We start from the raw sequence: 14,710 nt of genomic DNA, 5'->3' as shown, positions 1-14,710 counted from the left end.
GAATTTGGGATTTTTTTGAGCTGAATTTGGGATTATTTTGGGCTGAATTTGGGAATTTTTTGGCTGGGAATTTGGGAATTTTTTGGCTGGGAATTTGGGAATTTTTGGCTGGGAATTTGGGAATTTTTGGGCTGAAATTGGGAATTTTCTGGGCTGAATTTGGGATTTTTTTGAGCTGAAATTGGGAATTTTTTGGGCTGAAATTGGGAATTTTTTGGCTTGGAATTTGGGCATTTTTTGGGCTGAATTTGGGATTTTTTTGGGCCGGAAATTTGGGAATTTTTTGGCTGGGAATTTGGGATTTTTTTGAGCTGAATTTGGGATTTTCTTGAGCTGAATTAGGGAATTTTTTGGGCTGAATTTGGGAAATTTTTTGGGCTGAAATTGGGAATTTTTTGGGCTGAATTGGGATTTTTTTGGGCTGAATTTGGGAATTTTTGAGCTGAATTTGGGAATTTTTTGGCTGGGAATTTGGGATTTTTTTGGGCTGAAATTGGGAATTTTTTGGCTGGGAATTTGGGAATTTTTGGGCTGAATTTGGGAATTTTTTGGCTGAATTTGGAATTTTTTGGGCTGAAATTGGGAATTTTTTGGGCTGAAATTGGGAATTTTTTGGCTGGGAATTTTTTGGGCTGAATTTGGGAATTTTTTGGGCTGAAATTGGGAATTTTTGGGGCTGAATTTGGGATTATTTTGGGCTGAATTTGGGATTTTTTTGGGCTGAAATTGGGATTTTTTTGAGCTGAATTTGGGATTTTTTTTTGGGCTGAATTTGGGATTTTTTTTTGGGCTGAATTTGGGAATTTTTTGGCTGGGAATTTGGGAATTTTTGGGCTGAATTTGGGAATTTTTTGAGCTGAATTTGGGATTTTTTTGGGCTGAAATTGGGATTTTTTTTGGCTGGGGAATTTGGGAATTTTTTGGCTGGGAATTTGGGAATTTTTTGGGCTGGGAATTTGGGAATTTTTGGGCTGAATTTGGGAATTTTTTTGGGCTGAATTTGGGAATTTTTTGGCTGAATTTGGGATTATTGTGAGCTGAATTTGGGATTTTTTGGGCTGAAATTGGGATTATTTTGGGCTGAATTTGGGAATTTTTTGGCTGGGAAATTTGGGAATTTTTTGAGCTGAATTTGGGCATTTTTTGGGCTGAATTTGGGAATTTTTTGGGCTGGGAATTTGGGAATTTTTTGGGCTGAATTTGGGAATTTTTTGGCTGGGAATTTGGGATTTTTTTGGGCTGAATTTGGGATTTTTTTGGGCTGAAATTGGGATTATTTTGGCTGGGAATTTTGGAATTTTTGGGCTGAATTTGGGATTTTTTTTGGGCTGAATTTGGGATTTGTTTTGGGCTGAATTTGGGAATTTTTTGGCTGGGAAATTGGGATTTTTTTGAGCTGAAACTGGGATTTTTTTGAGCTGAATTTGGGAATTTTTTGGGCTGAATTTGGGAATTTTTTGGCTGGGAATTTGGGAATTTTTGGGCTGAATTTGGGATTATTGTGGGCTGAATTTGGGAATTTTTTTGGGCTGAATTTGGGATTTTTTTGAGCTGAATTTGGGATTATTTTGAGCTGAATTTGGGATTTTTTTTAGCTGAATTTGGGAATTTTTTGGGCTGAAATTGGGAATTTTTTGGCTGGGAATTTGGGATTTTTTTGGGCTGAATTTGGGAATTTTTTGGGCTGAATTTGGTGGGATTTTTTGGGGATTTTTTGAGACTTTTTCACCTTTTTGGGCCATTTTTTGGGCTGAAATTGGGATTCTTTTGGGCTGGGAATTTGGGAATTTTTTGGGCTGAATTTGGGAATTTTTTGGGCCGGGAATTTTGTGTTTTTCCCCGGAGCCCTTTGGGGGGTTTTGGGGTGGGTTTTGAGTTCCTGGGGGGATTTTTTGGGGCGAATCCTTTGGGCTTTGGGGCAGTTTTGTCTCCTTTATGCCAGAATTCCCAATTTTTCCCATTTTTGCAGAGGAGGAGCGGCTGTGCAAGAGGAAAAGCATCGGGGAGACGATTTCCCTGCACCTGGAGGTGGAGAGCAGCAGCAGCCCCCGCGCAGAGCAGGTCTGGACACAAAATTCAATAAATGAAACCAAATGAAACCAAATTTAACAAAATTCCACAAAATTGAACCCAAATTCAACCAAATTCAACCCAAATTCCACAAAATTCAACCCAAATTTAACAAAATTCACAAAATTCCTCAAAATTGAACCCAAATTGAACTCAAATTGAACCACAAATTTAACCAAATTCAACCCAAATTTAACAAAATTCAACACAAATTCCACCAAGATTCAACCAAATGTAACCCAAATTCAACCAAATTGAACCCAAATTCCAACCAAATTCCACAAAATTCAACAAAATTCCACAAAATTCAACCCAAATTCACAAATTCCGCAAAATTGAACCCAAATTCAACCCAAATTCACAAAATTTAACCCCAAATTCCAACCAAATTCAGCAAATTCAACCCAAATTCCACCAAGATTCAACCAAATTCCACAAAATTCAACCAAATGCAACCCAAATTTAACAAAATTCAACACAAATTCGACCCAAATTCAACAAAATTCCACAAAATTCAACCCAAATTCACCAAATGCAACAAATTCACCAAATTCAACCAAATTCACCCCAAATCCGACCAAATTTAACAAAATTCCACAAAATTGAACCCAAATTTCAAAATTCCACCCAAATTCCACCCAAATTCAACCCAAATTTAACAAAATTCAACTTAAAATCAACCTAAATTCAATCAAATTCCACCAAATTCACAAAATTCCATGAAATTCAACAAATTCAACCCAAATCAACCCAAATTCAACCCACATTCAACGAAATGCAACCAAATGCAACCCAAATTTAACAAAATTCCACAAAATTCAACCAAATTCCACAAAATTGAACCCAAATTTAACAAAATTCCACCCAAATCAAACCCAAATAAAACAAAATTCAACCCAAATTCCACAACAAAATTCCACCCCAAATTCAACCCAAAATCAACCTAAATTCAACCAAATGCAACAAATTTAACCAAATTCCACAAAATTCAACCCAAATTCAACCCAAATTCAACAAAATTCCACCACATTCAACCCAAGTTCAAAACACAAATCAATAACAAAATTCAACCCAAATTAACAGAATTCAGCCCAAATTCCACAAATTCCACCAAATTCAACCCAAATTCAACCCAAATTCCACAAAATTCAACCAAAATGCAGCCCAAATTTAACAAAATTCCCACAAAATCAACCAAATTCCACCAAATTCAAACCCAAATTCACCCAAACCCACAAAATTCCACCCAAATTCAACCCAAATTCAACCCAAATTCACAAAATCACCCAAATTCACAAATTCAACCCAAAATTCAACAAAATTCACAAAATTCACCCAAATTCAACCCAAATTCACAAAATTACCAAACCCAAACACCCAAATTCCACCCAAATTGAACCCAAATTAACAAAACCCAACACCCAAATTCCACCAAGATTCCAACCAACAATTTAACAAAATTCCACAAAATTCAACCCAAATTTAACCAAATTCAACCCAAATTCCACCAAGATTCAACCAAATTCAACCCAAATTCAAGCAAAATTCACAAAATTCAACCCAAATTCAACCAAATACAACCAAATTCACAAAATTCCACAAAATTGAAACCAAATTCAACCCAAATTCACAAAATTCCCGCAAATTCCACCCAAATTCAACCCAAATTCACAAAATTCCACCCAAATTCCACCAAATTCAACTCAAATTCAACCCAAATTCAACCCAAATTCACAAAATTTAACCAAATTCCAACCAAATTCAGCAAATTCAACCCAAATTCCACCAAATTTAACCCAAATTCACCAAATTCAACCCAAATTTCAAAATTCAACCCAAATTCAACCCAAATTCCACCAAGATTCAACCAAATTCCACAGAATTCAACCAAATGTAACCAAAATTCAACCCAAATTTAACAAAATTCAACCCAAATTCAACCCAAATTCACAAAATTCCATAAAATTGAACCCAAATTCAACCAAATTCACAAAATTCCACAAAATTCTACCCAAATTCCAACCAAATTCAACCCAAATTCAACCCAAAATTCAACCAATTTAACAAAATTCCACAAATTCAACCAAACTCAACCCAAATCCACCAAATTCCACAAAATTCAACCCAATTTCAACCCAAATTGAACCAAATTCACAAAATTCAACCAAATTCAACCCAAATTCCACAAAATTCAACCCAAATTTAACAAAATTCCCACCAAATTCAACCCAAATTCACAAAATTCCTCAAAATTGAACCCAAATTCAACCCAAATTCCACAAAATTGAACCCAACTCAACCCAAATTCAACAAATTCCACAGAATTCACAAAATTCCACCAAATTCCACCAAATTCCACAAAATTAACCCAAATTCACCAAATTCAACCCAATTTTCAAAATTCCACAAATTTCAACCCAAATTCAACCAATTCACAAAATTCCACCCAATTCCACCCAATTCAACCCAATTCACCCAAATTCCACAAAATTGAACCCAAATTCAACCAAATACAACCAATTTCACAAAATTCCACAAAATTCAACCAAATTCCACAAAATTCAACCCAAATTGAACCCAAATTCCACAAAATTGAAGCGAAATTCTACAAAATTTCAACCCAAATTCACCCCAAATTTAACAAAATTCAACCAAATTCAACAAAATTCCACAAAATTCAACCAAATTCAACCCAAATTCAACCAAATTCACAAAATTCAACCCAAATTCCACAAAATTCAACCCAAATTTAACAAATTCCACAAAATTGAACCAAATTCAACCCAAATTCCACCAAGATTCAACCCAAATTCCACAAATTCAACCAAAATTCAACAAAATTCAACCCAAATTCAACAAAATTCAACTTAAATTCAACCCAAATTCAACCAAATGCAACAAATTCACCAATTCAACCAAATTCACCGCAAATCCAACCAAATTTAACAAAATTCCACAAAATTGAACCCAAATTTCAAAATTCCACAAAATTCCACCCAAATTCCACCAAATTTAACAAAATTCAACTTAAATTCAACCCAATTCAACCTAAATTCAACCAAATTCCACCAAATTCACAAAATTCCACAAAATTGAACAAATTCAACCCAAATTCAACCCACATTCCACAAAATTGAACCCAAATTCAACCCAAATTTAACAAAATTCAACCAAATTCACCAATTCAACCCAAATTCAACCAAATTCCCACAAAATTCAACCCAAATTCGACCAAATTCACCAAATTCCACAAAATTCAACCAAATGCAACAAATTCACCAATTTCAACCCAAATTCCACAAAATTCAACCCAATTCAACCCAAATTTAACAAAATTCAACTTAAATTCAACCCAAATTCCACAAAAATTTAACAAAGTTCAACCCAAATTCACAAAATTGAACCCAAATTCAACCAAGATTCAACCCAATTCCACAAAATTCAACCCAAATTCAACAAAATTCAACCCAAATTCCACAAAATTCCACAAAATTCAACCAAATTCAACCCAAATTCCACCAAGATTCAACCAAATTCCACAGAATTAAACCAAATGCAACCCAAATTTAAAAAAATTCCACAAAATTCAACCAAATTGAACCAAGATTCAACCAAATTCACAAAATTGAACCCAAATTTAACAAAATTCAACCCAAATTCCACCAAATTCACAAAATTCAACAAAAGTCAACCAAATTCTACCCAAATTCAAACAAATTCACAAAATTCAACCCAAATTCCACAAAATTCAACCAAATTCAACCAAATTCTAACCCAAATTCAACAAATTCAAACAAATTCACAAAATTGAACCCAAATTCCACAAAATTTCCACCCAGATTCAACCAACATTCAACCAAATTCCACAAAATTCCACCCAAATTCCACCAAATCACAAAATTCAACCAAATTCAACCCAAATTCCACAAAATTCAACCCAAATTCAACCCAATGCAACAAATTTAACCAAATCCCACAAATTTCAACCCAATTTCAACCCAATTCAACCCAAATTCACCAAAATTCCACCAAATTCAACCCAAGTTCAACCCAAATTTAACAGAATTCAACCCAAATTCAACCAAATTCCACAAAATTCAACCAAATTCAACCCAAATTCACAAAATTCAACCCAAATTCAACACAAATTTAACAAAATTCAACCCAAATTCACAAAATTCCACCCAAATTCCACAAAATTCAACCCAAATTCAACCAAACTCCACAAAATTCAACTCAAATTCAACCCAAATTTAACAAAATTCCACAAAATTCACCCCAAATTCAACAAATGTCAACCAAATTCAACCCAAATTTAACAAATTCAACCAAATTCAACACAAATTACAAAACAAATTTCCACCAAATTCACATCCAAATTCACCAAATTCCGCAGGAATTGCAGCCCTAAAATCAGAATTGCTGGGTTTCGGGGGGAAAAGGGAAAAAAAAGGAAAAAAACGATTAAAAAATGACCAAAAATGGGAAAAAAAACTTTTAAAAAATTGAAAAAAACCCCTAAAATTTAAAATTAAAAAAAATTTAAAATTAAAAATTTAAAAAATTAAAAAATAAATAAAAAAATTAAAAAAATTAAAAAATTAAAAATTTAAAATAAAAAAAAAAAAAAAAAACAAAAAAGGCAAAAAATTCTTGGAGAAAAAAAAAGGAAAATTCCTGAATTTAAAAGGAAAAAAAAAAACCAAAATATTCTCAAATGGAAAAAAAGAAAAAAAAGGGGAAAAAATATTAAGAATGACCAAAAATGGGGAGAAAAACTTAAAAAAAAATTTTTAAAAATCCTGAATTTAAAATGCAAAAAAGACCAAAAAATCCTCAAATGGAAAAAAAGAAAAAAGCAAAAAAAAAGGGAAAAAATATTAAAAAATGACCAAAAATGGGAAAAAAAACTTTAAAAATTTGAAAAAAATCCTAAATTTAAAATGAAAAAACCCCAAAAAAGCAAAAGAAAAAGCAGCAAAAATGGGAAAAAAATTCTTGGAAAAAAGGGAAAAATTCCTGAATTTAAATGGAAAAAATCCAAAAAAAATCCCAAATTAAAAAAAGAGAAAAATGGCAAAAAAACCCCAAAATTTGGGGTTTTTTAAAGGATTTCAGGAGGGTTTATTGGGGGATTTGGGGGAATTTGGGGGGAATTTTGGGAATTTTTGGGGGGGATTTTTTTGGGATTTTGGGGGGATTTTTTGGGGGATTTTTTTGGGATTTTTCTACAATCTCATCCCAGATTTTCTTTTCCATTTTAGGATTTTTGGGGGATTTTTTTGGGATTTTGGGGGATTTTTTAGGGAATTTTTTGGGATTTTGGGGGGATTTTTTTTGGATTTTTTGGGGGGATTTTTTTGGGATTTTTCTACAATCTCATCCCAGATTTTCTTTTCCATTTTAGGATTTTTGGGGGATTTTTTTGGGATTTTGGGGGGATTTTTTTGGGATTTTGGGGGATTTTTTTGGGGGAATTTTTTGGGATTTTGGGGGATTTTTTTTGGGATTTTTGGGGGATTTTTGGGGGATTTTTCTGCAATCTCATCCCAGATTTTCTTTTGAATTTTGGGATTATTTGGGGGATTTTTTGGGGGGATTTTTTTAGGATTTTTTGGGATTTTCCTTCAATCTCATCCCGGATTTTCTTTTTCCATTTTGGAATTTTTTTGGGGATTTTTTGGGGGGATTTTTTGGGGGGATTTTTTGGGATTTTTTGGGGATTTTTTGGTTATTTTCCTGCAATCTCATCCCAGATTTTCTTTTCCATTTTGGGATTTTTGGGGAATTTTTTGGGGATTTTTTTGGAATTTTGGGGAATTTTTGGGGGGAATTTTTTGGGATTTTGGGGGATTTTTTTGGCATTTTCCTTCAATCTCATCCCAAATTTTCTTTTCCATTTTGGGATTTTTGGGGGATTTTTGGGATTTTTTGGGGAATTTTTGGGGACTTTTTTGGGATTTTTTGGGGACTTTTTACAGGATTTTTTTGGGGATTTAGGGGGGATTTTTTGGGATTTTTGGGGCATTTTTTGGGGATTTTCCTTCAATCTCATCCCAGATTTTCTTTTCCATTTTAGGATTTTTTGGGGATTTTTTGGGATTTTTTTGGGGAAATTTTGGGGGATTTTTTTTTTATTTTTGGGGGATTTTTGAGGATTTTTGGGGGGATTTTGGGCGATTTTTTTTCAGGATTTTGGGGATTTTTTGGGATTTTTTTTGTGATTTTTGGAGGATTTTTTGAGGGATTTTTTTTGAGATTTTTTTGGGATTGTTTTGGGATATTTTGGGATTTTTTAGGATTTTTTGGGATTTTCCTTCAATCTCATCCCAGATTTTCTTTTCCATTTTGGGGGGATTTTTTGGGGATTTTTTGGGGATTTTTTGAGGATTTTTGGGGGATTTTTTTGGGATTTTTTGGGATTATTTTTAGGATTTTTTGGGGATTGTTTTGGGGATTTTTTAGGATTTTTTGGCATTTTCCCCTCAATCTCATCCCGGATTTTCTTTTCCATTTTGGGGGTTTTTGGATTTTTTTGGGAATTTTTTTGAGATTTTTTTGGGATATTTTGGATTATTTTTTTAGGGATTTTTTGGCATTTTCCCTCAATCTCATCCCGGATTTTCTTTTCCATTTTGGGGGGATTTTTTGGGGGGGATTTTTGGGATTTTTTTGAGATTTTTTGGGGAATTTTTTTCGATTTTTTGGGGATTTTTTGGGGATTTTTTTGGGGATTTTTTTGGGATTGTTTTGGGGATTTTTTAGGATTTTTTGGGGTTTTCCTTCAATCTCATCCCGGATTTTCTTTTCCATTTTGGGGGATTTTTTGGGAATTTTTTTGCGATTTCTTGGGGATTTTTTTGGGGATTTTTTTGGGATTGTTTTGGGATATTTTGGGATTATTTTTAGGATTTTTTGGCATTTTCCCTCAATCTCATCCCAGATTTTCCTTTGAATTTTGGGATTTTTTTGGGGATTTTTGGGAATTTTTTGGGGAAATTTTGGGCGATTTTTTTCAGGATTTTGGGGATTTTTTGAGGATTTTTTTGGAGATGTTTTGGGGATTTTTTTGGGGACTTTTGGGGATTTTTTTGGCATTTTTCCTTCAATCTCATCCAGATTTTCTTTTCCATTTTGGGGGGATTTTTTGGGGGGATTTTTGGGGGATTTTTTTGAGATTTTTTGGGGAATTTTTTCTATTTTTTGGGGATTCTTTTGACGATTTTTTGAGGATTTTTTTTGAGATTTTTTTGGGATTTTTTTGGATATTTTGGGATTATTTTTTAGGATTTTTTGGGATTTTCCCTCCATCTCATCCCGGATTTTCCTTTCCAGAGGGGCCCCGGCTGAGGAAATCACCTACGAGACCCTGAAAAAGGCCATTGGTGAGGGGATTTGGGGATTTTGGGGATTTTTGGGGCTTTTTGGGGCATTTTTGGGATTTTTGGGGCATTTTGGGCAGTTTTGGGCAGTTTTTAGCTTTTGGGGGAGTTTAAAGGATTTTTTGGCCTTTTTGGAGGGGAGTTTTGGGGTTTTTGGGTGGGATTTTGGGGAATTTTTGGGGGAATTTTTATTTATTTTTATGGAGTTTGGGGGGGGGGGTTTTTGGGGTTTTTTTTGATGATTTTTGGGAATTCTTTGGGGTTTTGGGGGAATTTTGTGGGGGAGATTTTTGGGATTTTTTTTGACAATTTTTTGGGATTTTATGGGGTTTGGGGGGGATTTTGGGGAATTTTTTGGAGAAAGTTTAAGGAGTTTTGGGGGGGATTTTTTTGGGCGTTTTTTGAGAATGCTTGGGAATTTTGAGGGGAACCTTATTTGATTTTTATGGGGCTGTTTTTTTGTGGAATTATTTGGAGTTTTTTAAAGGATTTTTGGGCATTCTTTAGGATTCTTAGGAGTTTTTTCGGGTGGGATTTTTGGGAATGGAATGGGAATTTTTGTTGCTTTGTTTTCCCCCCGTTTTTTGCCCATTTTTTGCCCTTTTTTTTTTTCCGTTTTTTGCCCCATTTTTTGCCTGTTTTTTTTTCCCATTTTTTGCCAGTTTTTTTCCCCCTTTTTTGCCCATTTTTTCCTGTTTTTTGCCCATTTATTTCCCGTTTTTTCCCCCGTTTTTTTTCCTGTTTTTTGCCCATTTTTTTGCCCATTTATTTCCCGTTTTTTGCCCATATATTTCCTGTTTTTTGCCCATTTTTTTCCCCGTTTTTTGCCCGTATTTTTCCCATTTATTGCCCCATTTTTTCCCCGTTTTTTGCCCATATTTTGCCCATTTTTTGCCCATTTTTTTGACATTTTTGCCCGTTTTTTTGCCCATATTTTGCCCATATTTTGCCCCTTTTTTTTCCCATTTTTTTCCTGTTTTTTACCCATTTTTTGCCCATTTTTTGCCCATTTTTTCCCGTGTTTTGCCCATTTTTTTTCCCGTTTTTTACCCATTTTTTGCCCATTTTTTTCCCGTGTTTTGCCCATTTTTTTCCCATGTTTTGCCCATTTTTTCCCCGTTTTTTTCCCCGTATTTTTCCCATTTTTTTGCCCATTTTTTTCCCGTTTTTTACCCATTTTTTTGCCCATTTTTTCCTGTGTTTTGCCCATTTTTTTCCCATGTTTTGCCCATTTTTCCCCGTTTTTTGCCCGTATTTTTCCCATTTTTTGCCCATTTATTCCCGTTTTTTGCCCGTATTTTTTCCCATTTTTTCCCCGTTTTTTCCCCGTTTTTCCCATTTTTTTGCCATTTTTGCCCGTTTTTTGCCCATTTTTTTCCCGTGTTTTGCCCATTTATTTCCCGTTTTCCCCCTCTTTTTTTACCCATTTTTTTCCCCCCGTTTTTACCCATTTTTTACCCATTTTTTGCCCGTTTTTTGCCCATTTTTTCCCCGTTCCCTTTGTCCCCCAGCCGACAGCGTGGCCGCGGAGGAGCAGGAGCGGGAGCGGCGGCGGCTGCTGGTGCAGAGGTTCCAGAAGGCGCCGTTCGAGGAGATCGCGGCGCACTGCGGGGCCAGGGTCAGCAACGGGGAACAACACGGGAGGAAAAATGGGATTGAAACTGGGATTAAAACTGGGATTAGAGATGGGATTATCCCAGAATGAAGCCAGGAATTACTATGGGAATGAATGATCCCAGGAATAAATCTGGGAATTGATCCTGGAATTATCCCAGGAATGAATCTGGGATTAAAGATGGGATTATCCCAGGAATGAAGCCAGGAATTGTTATGGGAATAAACAATCCCGGGAATAAATCTGGGAATTATCCCAGGAATAAATCTGGGAATAAAGCTGGGTATTAAAGCTGGGATTACCCCAGGAATGAACCCAGGAATTATTACAGGAATGAATGAGCCCAGGAATAAATCTGGAAATGAATCTGGGATTAAAGATGGGATTATCCCAGGAATGAAGCCAGGAATTGATCTGGGAATAAATGATCCTGGGAATAAATCTGGGATTAAAACTGGGATTATCCCAGGAATGAAGCCAGGAATTACTATGGGAATAAATGAGCCCGGGAATAAATCTGGGAATTGATCCTGGATTTATCCCAGGAATGAGTCTGGGATTAAAGATGGGATTATCCTAGGAATGAACCAAGGAATTGTTATGGGAATGAATGAGCCCGGGAATAAATCTGGAATTGATCCAGGAATTATCCCAGCAATAAATCTGGGATTAAAGATGGGGTTAAAGTTGGGATTAAAGCTGGGATTATCCCAGGAATGAAGCCAGGAATTGTTACGGGAATAAATGATCCCGGGAATGAATCTGGGAATAAATCCAGGAATTATCCCAGGAATTCCATTAGGAATAAATCCAAAAATAAATGTGGGAATTATCCCAGGAATAAATCTGGGAATGAATCCTGGGATTAAAGTTGGGATTATCCCAGGAATGAACCCAGGAATTGTTATGGGAATGAATGAGCCTGGGAATGAATCTGGGATTAAAGCTGGGATTATCCCAGGAATGAAGCCAGGAATTGTTACGGGAATGAATGATCCCGGGAATAAATGATCCTGGGAATAAATCTGGGATTAAAGATGGGATTATCCCAGGAATGAACCCAGGAATTACTACGGGAATGAATGATCCTGGGAATAAATCTGGGAATGAATCCTGGAATAAATCTGGGAATTCATCTGGGAATGAATGAGCCTGGGAATAAATCTGGGAATGAATCCGGGAAAAAAACAGCCCAGGAAGAGAGGTGGGAAAGGATCAGGCCAGGAATAAAGCTGGGATTAAAGGTGGGAATTATCCCAGGAATAAATCTGGAATTATCGCAGGAATTGATCCGGGAATAAACGATCCCAGGAATAAATCTGGGAATCGATCCAGGAATGAATGAGCCCGGGACTAAATCTGGAAATGAATCTGGGATTATCCCAGGAATGAAGCCAGGAATTGTTATGGGAATAAACGATCCCGGGAATAAATCTGGGAATTATCCCAGGAATAAATCTGGGATTAAAGATGGGATTAAAGTTGGGATTATCCCAGGAATGAACCCAGGAATTGTCACGGGAATAAATGAGCCCAGGAATAAATCTGGGATTAAAGATGGGATTAAATGTGGGATTAAAATTGGGATTATTCCAGGAATGAACCCAGGAATTGTTACAGGAATAAATGAGCCCGGGAATTATTCTGGGAAGGAATCTGGGATTAAATCTGGGATTATCCCAGGAATGAAGCCAGGAATTGTTACGGGAATAAATGATCCTGGGAATAAATCTGGGAATGAATCTGGGATTAAAGATGGGATTAAAACTGGGATTAAAGATGGGGTTAAATTTGGGATTATCCCAGGAATGAAGCCAAGAATTATTACGGGAATAAATGATCCTGGGAATAAATCTGGGATTAAAGATGGGATTATCCCAGGAATGAATGCAGGAATTGTTACAGGAATAAATGATCCCAAGAATAAATCTGGGATTAAAGATGGGGTTAAAGCTGGGATTAAAGCTGGGATTATCCCAGGAATGAAGCCAGGAATTGTTACGGGAATAAACGATCCCAGGAATGAATCCGGGAATTATCCCAGCAATAAATCTGGGATTAAAGTTGGGATTATCCCAGGAATGAAGCCAGGAGTTCGTACGGGAATGAATGATCCTGGGAATAAATGATCCTGGGAATAAATCTGGGATTAGAGATGGGATTAAAGTTGGGATTAAAGTTGGGATTATCCCAGGAATGAACCCAGGAATTGTTACAGGAATGAATGATCCCGTGAATAAATCTGGGAATGAATCCTGGAATAAATCTGGGAATTCATCTGGGAATAAATGAGCCTGGGAATAAATCTGGGAATGAATCCGGGAAAAAAACAGCCCAGGAAGAGAGGTGGGAAAGGATCAGGCCAGGAATAAAGCTGGGATTAAAGCTGGGAATTATCCCAGGAATAAATCTGGAATTGTCGCAGGAATTGATCCGGGAAGAAACGATCCCAGGAATAAATCTGGGAATCGATCCAGGAATGAATGAGCCTGGGAATAAATCTGGAAATGAATCTGGGATTAAAGCTGGGATTATCCCAGGAATTGTTATGGGAATAAATGATCCTGGGAATGAATCTGGGATTAAAGATGGGATTAAAGTTGGGATTATCCCAGGAATGAACCAGGAATTGTTATGGGAATAAACGATCCTGGGAATAAATCTGGGATTAAAGATGGGATTAGAGATGGGATTAGAGATGGGGTTAGAGATGGGATTATCCCAGGAATGAAGACAAGAATTATTACGGGAATAAATGAGCCCAAGAATAAATCTGGGATTAGAGATGGGGTTAAAGATGGGATTAAAGCTGGGATTATCCCAGGAATAAATCCAGGAATTATTACGGGAATGAATGAGCCTGGGAATAAATCTGGGAATTATCCCAGGAACAAAGATGGGATTAAAGTTGGGAATATCCCTGGAATAAATCTGGGATTAAAATTGGGATTACCCCAGGAATGAACCCAGGAATTGTTACAGGAATAAATGAGCCCGGGAATGAATCTGGGAATGAATCTGGGATTAAAGCTGGGATTATCCCAGGAATGAAGCCAGGAATTAATACGGGAATAAACAATCCCGGGAATAAATCTGGGAATTGATCCTGGAATTATCCCAGGAATGAATCTGGGATTAAAGTTGGGATTATCCCAGGAATGAACCCAGGAATTATTACGGGAATAAATGAGCCTGGGAATAAATCTGGGAATAAATCCAGGAATTATCTCAGGAATTCCATTAGGAATAAATCCAAAAATAAATGTGGGAATTATCCCAGGAATAAATCTGGGAATGAATCCTGGGATTAAAGTTGGGATTATTCCAGGAATGAACCCAGGAATTATTACAGGAATGAATGAGCCTGGGAATAAATCTGGGAATTAATCTGGGATTAAAGATGGGATTAAAGGTGGGATTATCCCAGGAATGAAGCCAGGAATTGTTACTGGAATGAATGAGCCCGGGAATAAATGTGGGAATTGATCCCGGGAATAAATCTGGGAATTGATCCTGGAATTATCTCAGCAATAAATCTGGGATTAAAGATGGGATTATCCCAGGAATGAAGCCAGGAATTGTTGCAGGAATGAATGAGCCTGGGAATAAATCCGGGATTAAAGATGGGATTATCCCAGGAATG

The 14,710-nt window shown here is 36.1% G+C and overlaps 1 protein-coding gene across 1 annotated transcript in view; it reads left to right on the top strand.

Annotated features, from left to right (window-relative positions):
• EFR3B (EFR3 homolog B) overlaps positions 1-14,710 on the top strand; it is a 113,991-nt gene that overhangs the window by 92,496 nt on the left and 6,785 nt on the right. The window contains exons 19-21 of the mRNA XM_077176372.1: positions 1,970-2,096; positions 9,358-9,455; positions 10,964-11,070. Of these exons, the coding sequence (XP_077032487.1) occupies positions 1,970-2,096; positions 9,358-9,455; positions 10,964-11,070 (332 nt within the window). The remainder of the gene's footprint in view (positions 1-1,969; positions 2,097-9,357; positions 9,456-10,963; positions 11,071-14,710) is intronic.

Source organism: Agelaius phoeniceus, chromosome 3 (genome assembly GCF_051311805.1).
Source record: "Agelaius phoeniceus isolate bAgePho1 chromosome 3, bAgePho1.hap1, whole genome shotgun sequence".
In the NCBI taxonomy this organism is placed as follows: Eukaryota; Metazoa; Chordata; class Aves; order Passeriformes; family Icteridae; genus Agelaius; species Agelaius phoeniceus.
This window is presented reverse-complemented; position numbering and strand designations above follow the sequence as displayed.